The sequence below is a fragment of the Dioscorea cayenensis genome, chromosome 14 (assembly GCF_009730915.1).
Source record: "Dioscorea cayenensis subsp. rotundata cultivar TDr96_F1 chromosome 14, TDr96_F1_v2_PseudoChromosome.rev07_lg8_w22 25.fasta, whole genome shotgun sequence".
In the NCBI taxonomy this organism is placed as follows: Eukaryota; Viridiplantae; Streptophyta; class Magnoliopsida; order Dioscoreales; family Dioscoreaceae; genus Dioscorea; species Dioscorea cayenensis.
In genome coordinates, this window is record NC_052484.1 from 1,152,355 (window position 1) to 1,175,200 (window position 22,846).

The 22,846-nt window shown below is 34.7% G+C and overlaps 3 protein-coding genes across 3 annotated transcripts; all 3 read left to right on the forward strand.

Moving 5' to 3' along the window:
- The first annotated feature begins 2,330 nt into the window (after positions 1-2,330).
- On the forward strand, positions 2,331-5,809 carry LOC120275758 (mediator of RNA polymerase II transcription subunit 15a-like). The gene is made up of 4 exons (XM_039282449.1): positions 2,331-2,487; positions 3,499-3,610; positions 3,801-3,920; positions 5,574-5,809. Exons 1-3 carry the CDS (start codon positions 2,375-2,377, stop codon positions 3,900-3,902), a joined length of 327 nt encoding a protein of 108 aa, XP_039138383.1. The 5' UTR covers positions 2,331-2,374; the 3' UTR covers positions 3,903-3,920; positions 5,574-5,809.
- A 6,743-nt stretch (positions 5,810-12,552) lies between these two features.
- On the forward strand, positions 12,553-14,284 carry LOC120275754 (UDP-glycosyltransferase 92A1-like). The gene has a single exon (XM_039282445.1). The coding sequence runs from the start codon at positions 12,676-12,678 to the stop codon at positions 14,152-14,154; it is 1,479 nt and encodes a 492-aa protein (XP_039138379.1). The 5' UTR covers positions 12,553-12,675; the 3' UTR covers positions 14,155-14,284.
- A 1,395-nt stretch (positions 14,285-15,679) lies between these two features.
- Positions 15,680-21,609, forward strand: LOC120275756 (mediator of RNA polymerase II transcription subunit 15a-like). The gene is made up of 6 exons (XM_039282447.1): positions 15,680-15,894; positions 16,965-17,076; positions 17,271-17,394; positions 17,951-18,060; positions 19,107-19,539; positions 21,356-21,609. The coding sequence occupies exons 1-5, from the start codon at positions 15,779-15,781 to the stop codon at positions 19,146-19,148; spliced, it is 504 nt and encodes a 167-aa protein (XP_039138381.1). The 5' UTR covers positions 15,680-15,778; the 3' UTR covers positions 19,149-19,539; positions 21,356-21,609.
- Positions 21,610-22,846: the final 1,237 nt, after the last annotated feature.

Sequence of the window (22,846 nt, forward strand, 5' to 3'; positions counted from 1 at the left end):
TTTATTAAAAAAAAGAACAACAGAAAATATAAATCCTCTCACCAGAATTGAGGAATAGAAAAAAATACAACATGAAGTAAAAATACGAAAATAATAACATTGTTATTTGTTATTATTTATTAACCTTTGTGATCTTAGCTCTTTTGTCTATAATAATTAAAATGAATAATGATATGAAAAATATTTCTTAAGAATTATTTTAAATTTTAAAAAATTAATTATAATAATTAAAAATAAATAATAATATTTAAAATATTTTATAAATAAAAAAATTAATTATTATTAAACATAATTTACTATTATATACATGAATATTAATCATTTATCTTAAAAATAATATTTTGAAAATCGATTTGACTCAACCAGTTTAACCCAGTTCAATTAGACTCATCATGTCATTAGCATATAAAAACCATGCGCAAAAAATTGACTCAGTTGACCCAAATGAGTACCCAATGAATCAGTTGAGTCCGCCTGGTCAAATTGGATCCATCCGGTTATATATTTAAATAAAAGAGGGGCATACATAAAATCTTTTTTTATTATTAATTTATTTTTTTATTTGAATTTGTATTTTAAAGTATATTAGACTATTTTAACATGGTTTTTTTTATTTCATTTAGGATATTAAGTTGATATTTATAAATGGGAAAATTATTTATAGTTCCTGAAAGTTTCATCGCGTGTTTATGTATAACCACATAAGTTTTCACTTAATATATTATTTTTTAGTTTAATATTTGTTAGTTCCGCCGGTGTGGTTTGTGGGTTTTAGGGAACACTCAATCACTCATAGATCACAAATCATCAAAGAAAGTTCACACAAACAAAACAAGAGAGAGACACACAAAATTGGTAACCTAGTTCGGCGTCCACTCGCCTACGTCTGGGGGGCCAAGCCCGGAGATAAACAATCCACTAAAAGAGGTAAAAATACATGAGTACAAACACTTGTCACTCACACTCTCAAACAATAAAGACCACTACCCTCCCTAGATTGTCTAGTGCTCGTCCACTCTTCTCCAAGAGACACACTACAATCTACGAGCAAGGTAGCGTATATAGACGCCTCAACGTCCCAAATATAGCACATACCTCTTTTAGAATCTCCGCGGCTACTAATTTAAAAACCTCGCTGAAATTAGTCATTGCGAACTCATGTTATAACATGAATTGCAACATGACCCCTGATCACGACTTGATCGAGTTTTCGGTTACGCTATGCGACGACCTCAAGACCCATCAACCTCCCGGTCATTCTTGGTCCGAGTCGATGCAGCCCAAATCTCCCGATCCCGATCTGCAGAACTAGCCTACCTCCTCGGTTTCTCATCACGCAGTCCCTCGCAGGGGCGACGTCGCTAGTGCGTCTTCCATGAAACTTGCCAAACTTAGTCTTCAATCCACCTAAATTTGGTCTTCAAAGGTTCTCCAAACTTGATCTTCAATTCACCAAAGTTTGGTTCTCAAATCTTCCCAATAATAGACTTCAATCAATCTTTATCAAGGATTCTTCAAATCAAATCTTCAATTAATCTTCATTCCATATTTAATTTTCAATCACATCTCCTAAATATGGTCTTGAATAACTCCACCAAGATCTTCAAGATGTCTTGCATTGCAAGCCAAGACTCCTTGCTATGTCACCATACTCTCCATGTCATCAATTTTGCCATGTCACATAGATTGCCACATCATCTTGACTATGTGTCAAATCATGCCAATAATAGTGCGGTTGCACTAATAATATTTATTTTTGATATTTAATATATGATATTTTCTTTCTGCTTAAAACAGAGGGGTATTTTGATCTCGTAATGGATTTTCCAAATAGGTTTCTCGAGTGACATGGATGTTAGGTTAGCATCCATGTCAGTATCCACATCATTCTATCGTTATCTCTTCTTTTTTTTAAAAAAAAAATTTAATTTCTTTTTATTATCTAAATCCTAAATTTAAACATTTAAACCGAAAACTCCCTCACTTAATCCTAAACTGAAAATCACAAACTCCTACCATAGGATTTAGGATTTAGGGGCTTAGGATTTTAGAGTTTAGTATTTATTATTTAAAGGTTTAAGTTTTAGATTTATAGGTATAGTTTTATAATTTTTTTAATTTTTTTTTAAAAAAATTTAAGGATTTTTTAAAGTTTAAATTTAAAGTTTATAACTTTATATAAAAATAATGGTGTAGTTGAGGATATGGATGACAAGTTCGCATCCACGTCAGATAAATTTTAATAAATGATTTTTATATATTTTTTTTAAAAAAGGGACAAAAAAATAAAAAATAAAAAAAATTCACTATTTATTAACACATCAACACGTTGAGTAGTAGTAGTTGTAGGTTATACATTCTCATCCTCTCGAAGATGGTTGGCAGGAGGCTGGTGGAGCAAGGAGACGCCGGCGGGGTCCCGCCGGCGGGTGGTGACTGGAGGTCACAGCTACACCCGGATGCTCGGCGACGGATCGTGAACAAGATGTAAGGATATGCTTTCTCCTTTTCCGTTTCCTTTTTTTAGATCTTTTTATTTTTTAGATGGATGTTTGATCTTCATGATTTTTTTTTTTTGGGTAGGATTTCATGATTAGTGTTTGTTGAATTGTATTAAAAGTAGCTAAAAATTGAAATTTTGAGAAATTGGGTGATTCCCTTTGTGTTGATTTTGTGGTGCTTTGTGTTTGGATGGAGGTTTTTGGATTCGGAAAAATAGCTAAAAATTGGAATTTTGAGAAATTGTGCTATTCCCTTTTTGATGATTTTCTGGTTAGTGTTTGTTAAATTGTATTAAGAGTAGCTAAAAATTGAAATTCTGATCAATTGTGTTTATGGTGCTGTGTATGAAAGGATCGAGGTAGCTAGTAATGGAAATTTAATCTTTGTGGGATTGTGTCTATAGGATTCATTTGTTTGGATGATGTGATGCTGAGCCTTTTGGAGCGAGATTATGCTATATAAAAAAATATTCTACAAATGTATTTAATGGGTTCTAATGTTTGGATTCTTTAGCAATGAACATTGATCATGGTTCAATCTTTCACTGATCTGATAAAAAAATGATATTTTTGCAGAGACCTCTAAACGCTGAAGATTTGTTTATGATTAATTTAGTGCCTTTTGAATTTGTAAGGCTGATTTAGGTCTTGTGTTTTTCCTTGTTATCATTATGTGACCTTGAAAGCCTGCTAATTTTTTGTTCTCTTTTCTATCATCTCAGTGAACTTGTGCATGAGTGGAAAGAATTAGGTCTTAATGTTGCGTTCAATATGCTCTGATGTTTTTGTTTCCTTCTTCTTTATCTTGATTAGTAGCAATTTGATATTTTGTCTTCCTTGGAAGTTATTTGTTTGCCAGACTGAATTCAAATTTAAAGAAATTTAGCTCCTCTATTCTCATATTGCTTCTGAGCTTTTCTATTGATAATTTTTACATGTCATATTGATCCTTTATGGTATTTTAATTATTTATTTTCTCCCTTTTGGCTCTTCACAGAACGGAAACTTTAGCAAAGCACTTGCCAATCTCTGTACCCGAGGGATCTGCCGAACTTGAAAAAATTGCAGTGAGATTTGAGGATAGAATTTACATTGCTGCTACTAGTCAGGTCTGTTGACTTTGCTTTCAAAGTTTTGTTGTTATCTGTCTGCAGTTTAACCATTGCCATCAAAATGTGCAATCAATATTATTTATTGCAAAAAGATAAAAATTCCTCATTTGCAACTCTTTGTAGTAGTGTGAAAACTTGGAACCAAAAGTTTGTACAAGATAAATCTGAACTTTTTTTTATTTAACAGTCTGATTATTTGCGGAAAATCTCTTTAAAAATGATTTCAATGGAGACGAAGACCTCTGCGTCAATTAGTCCACCATCACTAAATCCAGCGGGTGGGAATTGAAGTGAAATATAGACCCAGGTATGGACTAGTATAATGTCAAGTACACTTTGGGTATTTATTTGTTTTATCATTCAACATTATTGTGAATTATTTCTATAGTTTGAAACTCAATAATTGTCTAGTTGAATAATTTCTGTTCTTTTTGTGCATAATTGTTTGTACTTATTGTTCAATGCTCTGTTCAATAATTCTGGTGTTTTCCATTGTTCTACTCTGTGAATTTTTTATTTGAAGTCTGCTTCCATCTACTATTTTCTGTGATAACACTTCTTTCTTCTATTACTTTCATCTGCTTTACTCCATTCCTTGCTGTCTCATCTCGCCTGTCAATATCTTCCTCTGATATCATATCACAATTCTCCAAGTTTCAAATGTTTTTTAAGGTGTAATAGAAAGCCTTTGTCTTTTAATTGACTATGTTATGTCGATTTCAGTTTATTTTTATTGCATTTGTTGTTCTCAAGAGTCTCCTTCTTGTCTTACAGTTATATTATTATGAAGGATTCACACTTCTCTTTGTGCAGACCTTTCCATCATCCTCTGATCATCCCCTTACTTCGTACTCACAATTATCTTCAACATTGATATCCGTTTGATGCCAATTTAGTGTTTTAGCTGATGGAATACACTGCTGATTGGCTTGAGAATAGACTGAATAGTCAATATTATTGTTTTTATGTTTTCATTAGAAATGAACTGTTTTCCTTTTTCTTAATATTGTTTAGTTAAGGGAATTTTGCATATTTTGATAGTATTGTTGGCCAAAGGTTTTTTGTTAAACAATCTTGACAGAGTGACTTTTTAAAATAAACCTATGATGAGGGAATGATCAATTATGTGGAAAATCAGCTTTAGACACACAGACTATGGTTGCAAATGAACCAAGTTGCTCGTGAGCTACTTGGAGCTCGGTTTTTAAAAAAAGCATGTTCATTAAGTAAATGAGCCTAGCTCGAGCCTAACTTTCAAGCTTGAATAGTTAATCGATCGGGCTCAAGCCTCAAACTGCACAGCTTATTAAAGCTAGTGAACAGCTTGTTATTGTAGTATTAATTACCGTAGCAATTTAAATGTTTTTTAATTCACTAATGTAGCTATATTACTGTATACAGTTGTTATAATACTGTAGTTAAGTGAGCTGAGCTTGAGCCTGACAAATGAAGTTTGAAGTAGGCTTAGCGGGTAAATTTTTTAGCATGTCAGTAAACTTTGGCTCGTTTTCATTTTGATTACTGAACTTTAATTTGCATCAATTTGATCACTCAACATTAATTTGATTGCACTGGGTAATAAATCAAGGGATTTTTGCCCCCAAATGAATGATGTGGTTCTTTTTTGATGACATGGGCACCTCTAATATACTTAATAGTGTGTCATGGGAAGGATTGACTTGAATTTTCAGACAGCCATGTTATCAATTTGAGTTTGAAATCCTTGATTTATTGCTAGTTGAAATCAGATTAAAGTTGAGTGACTAAATTGATATAAATTGAAGTTTGATGATTAAAGTGAAAATGAGTCAAAGTTTAGTGACCTGCTAAAAAACTTATCCTAGGCTTAGCTCGAGGTTGAGCTAGGTTCAAATCTCGGCTTAGTTTGATTGCAGCCCGTTTGCGCGCACACACACACACACCATATTTTACCCATTTTTGACAATTTCTTCTATGGCAGATGGAGTCTGGGAAGGAGGTAAGACGCCCGGTCTGCAGCTCAAGGACCTATATATCAAAACTGTATGCTTGCCTTGGAGTTGCATACAGAGTAAACTCTATTCTATCAGTTATACCATCAGATTGTTAAGTTCAAACATATTCCATCTGGAAAACTTCAACTATGATCAGAAGACTTGTAAGATAAAATAAATATATTATGGATTGTCTGCTTGTAATATTTCTATTTACCATATATATATATATATATATATATATAGGGGCAACTTTTCTAGGGATGTGTGTAGCCATATATATATATTATATACGGGCAAGTTTCTTAGGGATGTGAGTAGCCATATATATATATATATATATATATATACACACACGAGGGCTAGTTTCCTAAGATGTGAGTAGGTTTTAAATCGCACATCTCCGAGGGCCATGGGCAGAGACGGAACCAGGAAATAATCTAACAAAATAATTATTTTAAATGAAGAACAATGTGCTAATATAACCAAAATTTGAATACACATATTAAAAAAATATAAAATATAATTTAAAATTTTGTTATTACCGATAGAAAATATATGGGATTTTCAATAATTCTACTTATAAGAATACATCTCAAGTTTGTATTTTTTTTTAAAATATCGTCAAATTGATCCTCCTCACTACAAACAACTAAACTATTGTTTATAAAAAAAAACTTTGTTGTTTCACTCTAGCATATATGGTACATTATATAACATATATGTATATATGTTAGGCCTCATTATCAATTCAAATTTTTTTTAAATTACTAAAATTTGTATATTAGATTTATTTTATTAAAATTTTGAAATAATAGTAATTTTTAAATATAAAAATAAAATGTGAAAAAAATGCAAAATTTGTATATCATCTTTGATGATTAAAAATAAAAGAGGCCAACATACAATCAGAGCCGTTTAAAATTAGGGTGATTAACACACAACCAATCAAGTAGAATCAAGACCTCATCTCTCCTCTTCGGGCTAATCCACTATTTAGATGAAGAGAATGATAAATTTGAAGAGGAAATTGATGATGTTGGATGATGATGGATTTGATGATTTTGATGATAGTCACTAAAATCTAGATTTTATTATACAAGTTAGGATTTGGACTATATACATGCATTATATCATATTATTGCATTTTGTATTATACATTTGAAGATTATTTTTCATGTTTTTATGTACGTTTCTTTCTAATGTCTGATCATCTTCTATGATATTAATCTTTAGAACATTTTAAAACTTTAATACAAATTAATCTTTAGTACAAATATTTCTAATTTTTCAATTTTCTTTAGTGGAAACTAGTGCGTCTAGTGTTAATCGGGCGCGCGCCTGTGCCTTGCGCCTAGGCCCAGGACCCCTTTGTGCCTAGATGCGCCTTGCGCCTGTGACAACCTTGGTTTGAATGATGTGGTGATGCTGATTTAATTTGGGATTATCTTTGTGAGATTGTGTTTGTAGGGTTCCTTGATTTGGTTTAGTGGACATGAGAAGTAGCTAAAAATGAAATTTTTTTTTTTTTTTTTGTTTGATAATTTTTGGCATTGTATTCAATGCGTTCTAATATTTGGATTCTGTAGTGGTGAACATTGGTAAAAGGTTCAATGATTCACTGATTTGATAAAAGATGATATTTTTTTGCAGATATCTCTAAACCTTGAAGATTTATTTATGATTGATTTAGTGCCTTTCCCATTTGTAAGGTTTATTTAAGTCTTGTGTTTTTCCTTGTTATTGTTAAGTTACCCTGAAAGCCTGTTACTTTGTCCTCTTTTCTATCATCTGAGGCAACTTGTACATAAGTGGAAAGAATTAGGTCTATTTGTGTGATGTTGTATGCTCTGATATTTTCCTTTGCCTTTTCTTTAGCTTGATTAATAGTATGATCTTTATTGCCTGTTAAGTGGTGGCGGGACACATTTAATAACTTTGATATTGAGATTGGCATAGCAGGTGATTACAAGGCTATTTGTTGTTATTTCGTTGTCCTTCAGAAGTTATTTGTTGCCATATCAAAGTCAACTTTTGAAAATTTATATCCTGTTGGTCTCATATTACCTCTAAGCTTATCTCATATTGATCCTGCATGGCATTGTAATTATTTACTTTTCTCCACTAATTTGTTTCCCTATGCAGAACGGAAACTTTGGAGAGGCATTTGCTGGTCAGATTGATTGAACTTAAGAAAATTGCTGTGAGATTTGAGGAAAAAATTTACACCAGTGCAACGAGTCAGGTCTGTGGGCTTCTCTTTCAAAGTTTTGTGGTTATCTTCCTGCAGTTTAATCATTGGTATCAAACTTTGCAATCAATTATTGCAAATAGGGAAAAAAAGCCCACCTTTGCGATTCAATTGCATAAATACTGTGAAACACTTTGAACCAAAACATTGTACAGATAAATTCTTAACTTTCTTTTTTTTATCAGGCTGATTATCTGCGGAAAATCTCTTTAAACATGCTTCCATTGGAGGCAAAGACCCAGAATGCCGCATCAATTAATGAGCCATCAGTAAATCCAGCAGGTGGGATTCGAAGTAAAATATAGGCCCAGGTATGGACAAGTATAATGTCAAGTACATTTTCGGGTAATTGTTTGCTTTATCATTCAGCGTAATTGTGATTTTTTTCTTTAGTTTTAAAGTCAATGATTGTCTAGTTGAATTAGTTCTTTTGCGCATATTTGTTAGTTCTTATTGTTCAATGCTCTGATCAATAATTCTGGTGTTTTCCATTGTTCTACTCTGAATTTTTTATTTGAAGTCTGCTTCCATCTACTATTTTCTGTCGCTAGTGAATATTATCCTCTAATATCATGTCTCAGTTCTCCATATTTCAAATGTTTTTGAAGGTGTAATAAAAGGCATTTGTCTTTTAATTGACTATGTTATGTCGATTTCAGTTTATTTTTATTGTATTTGTCGTTCTCAAGAGTCTCCATCTTGTGTTGCAGTTATATTATTCTGAAGGATCTACATTTGTCTTTGTGCAAACCTTTCATCATGGGATACACCATCATCCTCTGATCATCCCCTTACTTCGTACTCGCAATTATCTTCAACATTGATATCCATTTGATGCCAATTTAGTGGTTTAGCTGATGGAATACACTGCTGATTGGCTTGAGAATAGTCAATATTATTTTCCCTTTTCTTAATATTGTTTAGTTAAGGAAATTTTGCATGTTTTGGTAGTATTGTTGGCCAAAGGTTTTTTTGTTAAACAATCTTGATAGAGTGGCTTTTCAAAATAAACCTATGGTGGTGGATGATCATTTATGTGGAAAATCAGCGTTACACACACACACACTATGGCTGCAAATGAACCAAGTCGATCGCTCTCGAGGTACTCAGAGCTCAGTTTGAAAAAAAAAACATGCTTATTAAGCAAATGAGCCAAGCTTGAGCCTGACTAGCCTGATTAGTTAATCAATCGAGCTTGAGCCTCAAACTTCTCGGTTTATTAAGGCTAGTGAACAGCTTTCGTAGCAATTTAAATGTTTTTAATTCACTATTGTAGCTATGTTTCTGTATATCATAGTTATAATACTGTAGTTAGGTGAGCTGAGCCTAGGGGTGTAAATGATACACCTCTACTCGTAAGCTACTCGGGCTCGACTCGGTGAAAACTCGAACTCGGCTCGGTCACAGTCGAGCCGAGCTCGAGTAGCTCGAGTAGTCGAGCGAGCCGAGTTCGAGTATTATGATACTTGGCTCGAGTGCTCGCGAGCCTAATCGAGTATGTATGTATATATATAATATTAGATTTATTTGATAAAAATCAAGGGGAAAAACTTTCGAGCTCGAGCATAATGTTTATGGTTATTTTCAGCTTTTTTGAGCTTAATCGAGCGAGCTCGAGTAGCTCGATTTATGTACCGAGTCGAGCTCGAGCTCGAGCTATAAAATAAATACTCGATCGAGCTCGAGCCGAGTATCGAGTACCGAATTTTCAGTCGAGCTCGAGCTCGAGCTCGCTACTGCTCGGCTCGAACTCGATCGATTACACCCCTAGCTGAGCTTGAGCCTGACAAATGATGTTTGAAGTAGGCTTAGCTCGAGCTTAGGCTAGGTTCAAATCTCGGCTCGGTTCGGTTGCAACCCATTTACACACACATACGCACCAATATTTTACCCATTTGGAGCCAGCACTCATTTTGATAGTTTCTTGTATGACAGATGGAGTCTAGGAAGGAGTTGAGATGCAGCTCTGCAGCTCAATGAAGTGTATATATATATATATATATCAGATTCAGAACTGTATATATGCTTGCCTTGGAGTTACAATGTAAAACTCTATTCTATCACTTATACTATCAAACAGTTAAGATCAAACGTAGTCCATCTGGACTTAAACTATGATCAGAAGACTTGTGAGATTGAATAAATATATTATGGACTGACTGTTTCTAATATTTCTATTTATTACATACACATGAATATATCTCATCATGCATTTTAGCACAAGCTCTAAGCCAGCCAAAAGCAGTAGTAAACACTCCTTATGAAGACTTGGCACCGAATTAACCTTTTAATAAATAGATGAATGATAAATAAATAAATACAAAACTAAACAAATAAATAGTAATAAGCAATAATTTGGCTAAAAAATAAAATAAAATAAAATATGAAGTATATAAGGTAGTGGTAATAATAAAATAAATAAACAATTAAATATAAAATATTTATTTATTTTTTTAAATAATTGAGCAAATATTGGGTGGTTCGGAAATAATTAAAATAACTAAATAAATAATGAATAAATTTTAGAAAATTTTATAATTTCAAAATATGAAATTTATAGGTGGATCATTGATCTGGAAAATCTCCAAACTCACCATTGGATTGGTCTTTTGGGATGTGAATCCCACTCTTGTGTGTGCAAAAATGGTGCTTTTGTTGAGAGTAGTCCTACTAGGTGAAGTGTTATTGAGTGAAACTTGTCTACCCCTGTGCATATAAGGGCGAGGGCTAACGATCATCTTAGGCTTCGTTTGGTTCGGGAGGAGGGAGGGAGGGGTGATGGGGAGTAAGGAGGGGAGGAGTATGGATGGTTTGAAAAAAATTTATGTTTGGTTCAATGGAGGGGTGTGGAGGGGTAATCTATTTTTTTTGTTTGATTAGAAGAATGAGTGAGGAGTAAGGAAAGATCTGATGTGTATTTTATTAATTTGTCCTTTTATATAAAATTGATCATAATACTTTTTTTATACATATCTAAAAGATTATTTTGTATAAATTTGTTAATATTAAGATTAAAATTAATATTAGTAATAATATAATTTATATAACTCAATTTTTTATATTTGTTTATCATAAGAATGTTATTATTATTATTTTTAAAAAATATTATTATTAATCTTCAATTGACACATTAAAAAATAAGACAAATAATTATTATTATTATTATGAAATTAGATTTTAAAAGGATATTATTGTAATTTCTCAAATTGATAAACGGTACTTTGGTCTTTTCATAAAGATTTAAACATTAAATTTTGTTTTAATAATCTCACTCCTTCAAAAGACCCCAGTTTGGAGGAGTGAAACACCCATCCAAACTCCTCTTCCTCACTCCCCCAACCAAACAACCTTCACCCCTCCTAACTTCCCTTTATTCTTTCAAAAAATCTCCAATCAAACGAGGGGTTAAGGTTGGTGTTTTTTGAGATGTCGATCCCATCTTTGTGTGCTCAACATGGTGCTTTCAATGAGTCGGTTAGTGTGAGGTTCGGTTGGGTTTTTTTTTGGGGGGGGGAAGAGGAGCGGGGCGAACCCACTAGAGACTCTAGGGACGTACATAAGTCTCGGTGGAACAAGTGGGGACGGGGCCGCGCTCACGTGGGCGCTGGAACCACTATTTACAACTTCCAAAAATATACCCTCAGCTGAGAATTAAACTCTCACCACTCGATGAGAACTCTATCGGTGACCCATATACTAATAGACCCGCAGGTCGTTGGCAGCTCGGTTCAGTTTTGGCAGTTAGCTTAAGTAAGCTGGTTGCGCGCTAGGACCACATGAGAGTGTCATGCTTTGATGGAGGTGCTATGTAATAGACTTTTTAATCCTACATCGACTAATTGAAAAGGTGGTCATATGCATACAAGAGTGGGCCTAATCTTCACCATAAAACTGATATTTTGGGGGTGTGGATACCAGCCTTGCGTGCACTGATAGGGAAAAACTAAGGCTTAAAGCCTAGTAGGGTCACAAGCAACAAAGGGAAACTAATAATCTGGAATTTAGGCTCTAAAACTCTTTTACAAATGCATGAAGACAAAGAGGGTGGTGTCTCCCACAATCATCTTGTAGGTTTGAGTCTTTTGTTTTGGTGAGATTACTAGGAGTGGTGAGACTACCAGTGATTTATTTATCCTTTACTTTGTAATTCTTTTCCTGGTCCTTCTCTCTTATTATATATTATCTTTAGAGAACTTCAAATTTGATCATATTACAAGACTTGTGTGAGATTAAACAGATACATTGTGGAATGCCTACACATCATCCAATGTTTCTCTTTCCTCGTATTCATTTTCTTTTTCCTTTAATTCCCTCTTATTATATTATCTTATTTTGTTGTCTTTACTTCAAAATATGCTCATGAGAACCTATGCTATTAAACAAATACTAGCACATTTTGGAGTTCCATGCTTATAGTCCAAGATCTCTCTTTTCAATAATAATATATTTTTTAATGTTTAATATATATATATATATATTTTGTTTATTTCATTTGCGAAATGTTTTGTCGAACGTTCGCAAATAAAAAAATAAAAGAGAAAAATAATTAAAACAACATATTAAGATTCAGAGAAAAAAAAATTAGGGAACGAATTTAAAAGTATTTGGGACATGTAGAAGACATGTGGTGTTGTTGAATGATTTTTTTTTTAATAAAAATAGATAAATCACAATTTTATTAAACACGAAAGAATAGACAATAAAGAAGGACCAGAGCAACTAGGCATCACCAGGTGCCGTTAGATGTTACTACTGCAAATGACACGGACTCTGTATATACATATATCTCTTACAAAGATTCAATGCATTTCTAGCTCAAGATAACACACTTTAAAGAAATGGGTGGTCATGTAATCCTCTTCCCTTTCATGGCACAAGGCCATATCACCCCTTTCATCTCCCTCGCCGAGCTCCTCCACCGCCGGTGGCCGGAGCTAACCATCACCATCATCAACACCCCACGCAACATCCAATCCATCCAATCCTCCTTCCCTAATTCAATCCCCACCATCCGTTTCCGTTCCCTCCCTTTCTCCCCTTCCGAACACGGCCTCCCTCCGAACACCGAGTCCACCGCCGGCCTTTCCTTCCCTCAGTTCCTCAACCTTTTCATTGCCTCTGAGTCTCTCAGATCACAATTCACTCAGCTCCTCCACCAAATCATCACGGAAGACGGCGGCCGTCTTCCTTCCTGCATCATTTCCGACAACTTCTTAACTTGGACAGTCGACATCGCCGAGAAACTCAACATCTTCCACTCCACCCTCATCACCTCCAGCGCCTACGGCACCGCCATCTCATTCACCTTATGGCTTCACATGCCCAAACTTCCAGCCATAGAAACACACTCCTTATCCTTACCAGACTTCCCAGAAATTAACATTCACTGGTCACAACTCCCCCGGCAGCTCTTCGTCCCCGACGACAACTTTGTTAGCAAGTATTCAAGCTTTCTCCAACGACAAACCTTGCACTGCTTCAAATCCAATGCTATACTCCTCAACACTGTCAAAGAGTTTGAAACCGCCGGCTTGCGCATGCTAGAGAAGCTCATCATCGGCGTTCCTCTCTTCCCTATCGGTCCTTTGCTCCGCCAACCATCGCCACCATCATCATCATCATTATCTTTATCTTTATCTTCTTCTTCTTGTGTTGAGTGGTTAGACAAACACTCACCGGAGACGGTATTGTACATTTCGTTCGGTTCGCAGAACTCAATTAATTCTTCTCAGATGATGGAGTTGGCTGCTGGATTGGAAGCAAGTGAAAAAGCATTCATTTGGGTTATTAGACCTCCATTTGGTGTCGAGTTCACCGGAGAATTCAAACTGGATCAGTGGTTGCCGGAAGGGTTTGAAGAAAGAATGAGAGAAAAGAAGCAAGGTTTGTTAGTGCATGCATGGGCACCACAAGTGGAAATACTTGCTCATGAATCAACATCTGCTTTCTTGAGCCATTGTGGATGGAACTCAGTGTTGGAGAGCCTCAGCCATGGAGTGCCAATCATTGGGTGGCCATTGGGAGCAGAGCAGTTCTATAACTCAATGTTTTTGGAGGAGGTTGGTGTTTGTGTGGAGTTGGGAAGAGGGAACAGGGAGAAGATGAGTTGTGTTAAGGTTGAGAAGGAGAGAGTGAAGAAGGTGGTGGAGATGGTGATGGGTGGAGGTGAGAAGGGAGTGGAGATGAAGAAGAAGGCCATGGAGATTAGTGACATGATTAGAGGAGCATTAATGGAGGTTGACAATGGTAATGGTCTTGGTTCATCTCTCCATGGACTTGATGAGTTCTGTAATCTTGTTTTCTCTAAGTTGGACTAAGTGCATGTTTTCATTAGAGTGATTAATTTGTGTTTTTGAGCTTGTTTTGTACTTTTTGTGATGATGATGATGATGATGATGGTGAGAAATGTAGTACATGAAATGATTAATATGATGAAATTTATGGCTACTTCTGAGAACTTTGGAATGTGAGGTGGACACACAAGAGAAAAAGAAGGATTGACGTGGTGATATATAGACGGGAGAAACATTGTGCTAAGATAGCAATCATTTGTGTATGTGTTCATATAAATATTATTTTAAATAATTTTTTAAAAATATATTAATCAATTTTTTTAAAAATATATTAATCAATTAAAATATATTAAGTCAACCATCGGATAGTCCAATGGTATGACATCAAAATATAAAAGGGAGGTCATGGGTTCAAATCCCTCCCCCGACAGTACTGTTCATATTGTACATACATTGTACATCCGGGTTTCAGTACTGTTCGATATTTTTATATTCATATAAAAAAGACTAAAATATATTAAAAAATAATATATATAAATACAAGGACTAATTGAATATGGTTAACAAAATTGACACACAATCCGATCATAGACATTTGGTTAAACAAACATTCCTGCAAAAGAAGCATGAGAGACAAGTTGATCAAAAGTGGGAATTTTACAAAAAGACAGATAAATTTTCCAAGTAATGATAATTGTATAGGGTCATTCTTCGATCCATTGTATTGAACTGAATGTCAAAACATGTTAAATAACTTTTGAAGTTGCATGAAACATATTTGATAATTATCTTTGAGTTAATTAAAAATATGGATTGTTAGGACAACAAGATTTAATATATGATTTACATATTTTTTTAATTTTGGTTTTTTAAGATTTTTTTAAAAAAGATGGATAAATTATTTCAATTAAAGAAAAAAAAAGAGAAAACAACACTTCACTGTACAGTAATAAAGAAACAACAATAGGGAGAAAAATGAGAACATACCACGAGAAGTAGAAATAAAAGCCAAAATAACATCCAAAACAACACCACACAGAACAAGTAGCAGTGATGATAAAGAAAACTTTCTCAACCTTCCTGGAACACTAGCACCAACTAACTTGTGATTTGCTCTTGCATCCCCTCAGAAGGTAAAGCACCTCCTGACTCCTCCACACGAGGGCCTAAAAATTTCAAGGCTGTGCCGGATGGCTGAAGTGGTGTCCTCAAGCTTCACTCTAAATCCATCGTCCACTGAAAAAGAATCAGGATAAAAAACAGACGTCAATTTTTTTGAGATATTTTCACAATTAACAATGTTTGATAGTGAAAGTTAATTATTAGTTAAGGCTTGTCCATGTGAAAGTTTCAAACAGTCCACTAATTTTTTAACATATTCTCATTTGAAGTCCCTTTTTTTTGATAAATTTATTTTTTAAGACCAAGTTTTAGTTAATCACATTGTCACAGGGACTAGTAACGAAAACTATCCAAACATCAGGATCAAAAGGTTAGAGAAATTCCCAAGGACTTATAAGTAATTCTGATCTTTTCTAAGAAAACAGTTCTCTGTTTTCGTTTTCTGGACTCATTTTCTCGTTTTCATTCTCTTTTGTTATTTTCGTTTTCCAATCTCCATAGCCTGAATCGGGGCTTCCTCGCAGAGATGGACGGTGGGAGCTGGAGGGCGGCGGGGCCGGGAGACGCCGGTGGGGACCCGCCTGCGGGTGACTGGAGGACCCAGCTCCAGTCGAAAGCTCGGCAACGGATCGTGAACAAGGTGTAAGCATATTATTTCTCGTTTTCCCGGGATTGTTTTTCTTAGGGCCTGTTTTTTTTTTCCTGGATGTTTGATCTTCATGATGTTCTTGTTTGAATTTCGTGATCAGGGTTTGTGGAATTGTACGAAAAGTAGCTAAAAATCGAAATTTTGACAAGTTTTGCGATTTCCTTTCGTTGATTTTTTGGTGCTTTGCATTTCATTGATTGATAGTTTTGGATTCGTAAAAATGGCCAGAAATGAACAATTGATCTTTGTGAGATTGGGTTTAGTGGATTTCGTGGTTTGAATGATGCGGTGATGCTGATTTAATTTGGGATTCATTTTTTTTTTTTGTTATTGAGAAATTGTATGAAAGTAGCTAGAAATGGAATTATGATCTTTGTGAGATTGTGTTTGCAGGGTTTCTTGGTTTGGATTCAGTGGACACAAGAAGCAGCTAAAAATGAAAATTTGATTTTTTTTTTTGTTTGATAAATTTTGGCATTGTATTCAATTTGTTCTAATATTTGGATTCTTTAGTGGTGAACATTGGTAAAAGGTTCAATGATTCACTGATTTGATAAAAGATGATATTTTTTTGCAGATATCTCTAAACCTTGAAGATTTATTTATGATTGATTTAGTGTCTTTTCTAGGTTGATTTAAGTCCTATGTTTTTCCTTGTTATTGTCAAGTGACCCTGAGAATCTGCTAATTTTCCTCTTTTCTATCATCTGAGGGAACTTGTACATAAGCGGAAAGAATTATGTCTATTTGTTTGATGTAGTATGCTCTGATATTTTCCTTTGCCTTTTCTTTACCTTGATTAATAATACAATCATTATTGCCTGTTAAGTGGTGGTGGTCACATTTAATAACTTTGATATTGAGATTGGCATAGGAGGTGATTACAAGGCTATTTGTCGTTATTTCGTTGTCCTTTAGAAGTTTTTTTTTTTTGCCAGATCAAAGTCAACTTTTAAAAATTTTTATCCTGTTGTTCTCATATTGCTTCTGACCTCATCTCATATTGATCCTGCATGGTATTGTAATTATTTACTTTTCTCCACTAATTTTTTTCCCTACGCAGAATGGAAACTTTGGAGAGGCATTTGCCGATCCCCGCATCTGAGGGATTGAATGAACTTAAAAAAATTGCTGTGAGATTTGAGGAAAAAATTTACACTGCTGCAATGAGTCAGGTCTGTGGGCTTCACTTTCAAAGTTTTGTGGTTATCTTCCTGCAGTTTAATCATTGGTATCAAACTTTGCAATCAATATTATTTATTGCAAATAGGGGGAAAAGCCCACCTTTGCGATTCAATTGCATAAATACTGTGAGCACTTTGAACCAAAACTTTGTACAGATAAATTCTTAACTTTCTTTTTTAATCAGATTGATTATCTGCGGAAAATCTCTTTAAAAATGCTTTCAATGGAGATAAAGACCCAGAATCCAGCAGCAATTAATCAGCCATCACTAAATTCAGCCGGTGGGAATCAAAGTAATGTAGACCCAGGTATGGTCATAACTGGTGTAGTGCTTTATAAAGGCAAGTACATTTTGAGTATTTGTTTGTTTCATCATTCATAATTATTGTGCATTGTTTCTATAGTTCGAAAGTCAATGATTAAATATATGATTAATTTTTTTTTCATAATTTTGGTTTTTTGAAAATTTTTGGCAATCAAGAATGTTTGAAGGTGCAAGTCAATTATCAGTTGGGGCTTGTCTATGTGACAGTTTGAAACAGTCCGCTAATTTTTAACATATTCATTTGAAGTCCCTTCTTTTAGATAAATTTATTTTTTAAGAACAAATTTTAGTTCATCACATTGTTACAAGGACCAGTAATGAAAACTATCCCAAAATCAGGATCAAAAGGTAAGAGAAATTCCCAAGGACTTATAAGTAATTTTGACCTTTCCGTGATCCTTGCGGTCTAAGAAAATAGTTTTCTGTTTACGTTTTCTGGACTCTTTCTCGCGGTTTCTCGTTTTCATTTTCTCTCATGTTATTCGCGTTTTTCAATCCATTTTTGCACCTCCATAGCCTGAATTGGGGCTTCCTCTCAGAGATGGACGGTGGGAGCTGGAGGCCGGTGGGGCAGGGAGACGCTGGTGGGGACCCGCCTGCGGGTGACTGGAGGACCCAGCTCCTGCCGGAAGCTTATCTTGAACAAGATGTAAGGATATGATTTCTCGTTTCCGATTGTTTTTCTTAGGGCCTTTTTTTGGATGGCTGTTTGATCTTCATGATGTTTTCGTTTGAATTTTGTGATCAGGGTTTGTGGAATTGTACGAAAAGTAGCTAAAAATTGAAATTTTGACAAGTTTTTGCGATTTCCTTTCGTTGAGTTTTGGTGCTGTGCGTTCATTGATTGATAGGTTTGGATTTGTAAAAATAGCCAGAAATGAACAATTGATCTTTGTGAGATTGGGTTTGGTGGATTTCGTGGTTTCAGTGATATGGTGATGCTGATTTAATTTGGGATTCATTGATTTGTATGAAAGTAGCTAGAAATGGAATTTTGATCTTTGTGAGATTGTGTTTATAGGGTTCCTAGATTTGGATTCAGTGGACACGAAAAGTTGCTAAAAATGAAATTTTGTATTTTTTTTTGTTTGATAATTTTTTTCATTGTATTCAATGCGTTCTAATATTTGGATTCTTTAATGGTGGACATTGGTAAAAAGTTAAATGATTCACTGATTTGATAAAATATGATATTTTTTTGCAGATACCTCTAAACCCTGAAGATTTATTTATGATTGATTTAGTGCCTTTTCCGTTTGTAAGGTTGATTTAAGTCTTGTGTTTTTCCTTGTTATTGTCAAGTGACCCTGAGAATCTGCTAATTTTCCTCTTTTCTATCATCTGAGGGAACTTGTACATAAGCGGAAAGAATTATGTCTATTTGTTTGATGTAGTATGCTCTGATATTTTCCTTTGCCTTTTCTTTAGCTTGATGAATAGTACGATTGTTATTGCCTGTTAAGTGGTGGTGGGTCACATTTAATAACTTTGATAGTGAGATTGGCATAGGAGGTGATTACAAGGCTATTTGTCGTTATTTCATTGTCCTTTAGAAGCTATATATTGCCAGATCAAAGTCAAATTTTAAAAATTTACATCCTGATGTTCTCATATTGCTTCCAACCTCGTCTCATATTGACCCTGCATGGTGTTGTAATTATTTACTTTTCTCCAGTAATTTTTTTCTCTATGCAGAATGAAAACTTTGGAGAGGCATTTACCGATGCTCTCATCTGAGGGATTGATTGAACTTAAGAAAATTGCTGTGAGATTTGAGGAAAGAATTTACACTGCTGCAACGAGTCAGGTCTGTGGGCTTCGCTTTCAAAGTTTTGTCGTTATCTTCCTGCAGTTTAATCATTGGTGTCAAACTGTGCAGTCAATATTATTTATTGCGAATAGGGAAAAAAGCCCACCATTGCGTTTCAATTGCATAAATACCGTGAGCACTTTGAACCAAAGCATTGTACAGATAAATTCTTAACTTTCTTTTTTTTATCAGACTGATTATCTGCGTAAAATCTCTTTAAAAATGCTTCCATGGGAGGCAAAGGCCCAGAATGCTGCATCAATTAGTCCACCATCACAAAATCCAGCAGGTGTGATTCAAAGTAAAATATAGACCCAGGTATGGGCAAGTATAATGACAACTACTTTTTTGGGTATTTGTTTGTTTTATCATTCAGCGTTACTGTGAAATATTTCTTTAGTTTGAAAATCAATGATTGTATAATTGAATAAGTTCTGTTCTTTTGTGCATATTTGTTTGTACTTGTTGTCGAATGCTCTGATCCATAATTCTGATGTTTTCCATTGTTGTACTCTCTGAATTTTTTATTTGAAGTCTGCTTCCATCGACTATTTTCTGTGATAACACTTCCTTCTTCTATTACTTTCATCTGCTTTACTCCATTACTTGCCGTCTTGCCAGTGAATATCTTCCTCTAATATCATATTATAGTTCCCCGAGTTTCAAATGTTTTTGAAGGTGTAATAAAAAGCATTTGTCTTTTGATTGGCTATGTTATGTCGATTTCAGTTTATTTTATTGCATTTGTTGTTCTCAAGAGTCTTCATCTTGTCTTAGTTTTATTATTCTGAAGGATCTACACTCCTCTGATCATCCCTCTTACTCCGTACTCACAATTATCGGCAACATTGATATCCATTTGATGCCAATTTGGTGGTTTAGCCAATGGAATACACTACTGATTTGCTTGAGAATAATCAATATTATTGTTTTTATGTTTTCATTAGGAATGAACTGTTTTCCTTTTTCTTAATATTGTTTAGTTAAGGCAATTTTACATGTTTTGATAATTTGTTGGCCGAAAGTTTTTTGTTAAACAATCTTGATAGAGTGGCTTTTCAAAATAAACCTATGAGGGTGGATGATCATTTATGTAGAAAATCCGCGTTCCACACACACTGGCTGCAAATGAGCCAAGTAGCTCGCGAGCTACTCAGAGCTCAGTTTGAGAAGCATGTTCATTAAGCAAATGAGCCGACTTTCGAGCTTGAATAGTTAATCAATCAAACTCGAGCCTCAAACTATGTAGTCAGAACCGGGTTGAACTGGACCCGGGAGTATAAATGGTCCAGTACTATTTTAAAAATCAGGTAAGCCAAAAATTGGTGTGAACCAGGTGTTTCAACCGCGAACGGGATGAACCGGACCAGGTTCACATGGTTGAACCGGGCTCAATCTAGTTTTTAAAAATTTAAACGATGCATATGGGTGAACCGGGCCCGGTTTGTATAAAACTTTAAAAGTTTAAAACCTAAGTAGTCAAAGCCTAAAATGATGCACATGAAAACTTTGGTAGTCAAAACCTAAAGTTTAATTTTTTTAAATTTTTTTCAATTGAAAGTTATTAAATTTTAATTTATTTAATTTATATGTAATGAGACTTTGATTTTAAAAATGAGATGTGACTTTCTTTATTTGACATATTACATGTATTTGCCTATTTGGTTTAAAAAAAGAACTTATTCTTTAATCTACTATATTTTTATTTTTATTTTATAAATTTTGGTTCAATCTGGAGTTGAACCTCTCAACCCTTGAATCTTATCTTTGTCCGGTTTAATTGTCTGGTCCGGTTCTGACTACCTAGGTCTCAAACTGCTCGGCTTATTGAGGTTAGTGAACAGTCTGTCATTGTAGTATGGAGCACCGTAGCAATTTAAATGTTTTTAATTCACTAATGTAGCTTTGTTACTGTATGCAATAGTTATAATACTGTAGTTAGGTGACCTGAGCTTGAGCCTGACAAATGAAGTTTGAAGTAGGTTTAGCTCGAGCTCGGGCCAGGTTCAAATCTCAGCTCAGTTCGGTTGCAACTCGGTTGCAACCCGTTTACACGTGCGTGCGCGTGCGCGCGCACACCATATTTTACCCATTTCGGAGCCAGCACTGATTTTGACAATTTCTTCCATGGCAGATGCAGTCTATGAAGGAGTAAAGAGGCAGCTCTGCAGCTCAATGAAACTATATATCAAAACTGTATGCTTGCCTTGGAGTTGCATAGAGAGTGAAGTCTATTCTTTAACTTTTACTATCAAACTGTCAAGTTCAAACATATTCCATCTGGAAAACTTCAACTATGCTCAGAAGACATTTGAGATGAAGTAAATATATTATGGTATGCTTGTTTCTAATATTTCGATTTACCTACTATATATATATATTTGTGCATGGGCAAGTTTCCTGTGGACTTGTGTTTTCATTTTCTTTCTTATATTTTTGTTTTTGTTTTTTGTAATGTTTACTGACGTAAATAATGTTTTTTTCCATATATATATATATATGGGAAAAACATTATAAGAACAACAAACAAAACAACTTACAAAGACTACAAAATTCTACTAAAGAAACACAAAACAATGCAGGACATAAGAACAACAAACTACATAGTAAAACCAAGTTTCAAAATATACTTCATAATCCATCTTGGAAGGTCTTTGCCTTGATGAAATAGATTATAAGAGCTTGCAGATTGACTCCATGGCAAGCTAGGCTATATGCAATGCCAACCCATTTGTGAGGTATGACTTAAACTTAAGGGTTACCAGCTATCACTAGTAGATTCTGGAGCAAATTCATCCCTTGTTCAGCTCTCAAATCATGTTGATATATGTTGTAATTGAGAGCATCATGCAAATCCACACTGGGGATAAACAGATACTTAATGTTTTTTGGGGAAGAGGAGCGGGGCGAACCCACTGAGAGACCCGGGGGACGTGCACAGTCTCACTGGAACAAGTGGGGACGAGACCAGCTCACGTCGGGTCTTTGGAACCACTCGTACACAACCACTATTCATAACTCCCGGGAAATATCGCTCAGCCGAGAATCGAACTCTCACCACTCGGTGAGAGCTCTATCGACGACCCGTGTACCAATAGACCCGCAGGTCGTTGGCAACAGATACTTAATGTTGATCTAGTGTCTAATAGCAATTATCAGGGTTCTAACATCAACATCCATCTAAGATTGAGGTTGGGAGTTACCACAACCTTCTACCAAAATATTAGCATTAGAGTTTGTTAGGAAAAAACCAGCTCCTCTTTTACACAGTTCTTTTGTTTCAGGTAATCACTAATAGGAAAAGGACCTTCAAAATCAGAAAAGTTTGCAAGAAAGATTATCTTACCAATATGAGAATTAGAAGTGGAAGATAACTCCCTGATATGAACAACAACCTTCTTAACAATATTATTGCAATCAAAGTTATCATTCTTGAAAATACAATTGTGCCGAGATTTCCAAATGAACCAAGCATTGGCAGCCAAAATGGATTTGATATGCATAGATCCCTCAGAATCAGGAAACTAGAGCTAGTTACATGAAGTGAAGCCGCCATAGAAAATAACAGGAATGTTGAAATTGTTAGACGTATATGTTGTATTGTATATGTATGTATACATGTGCA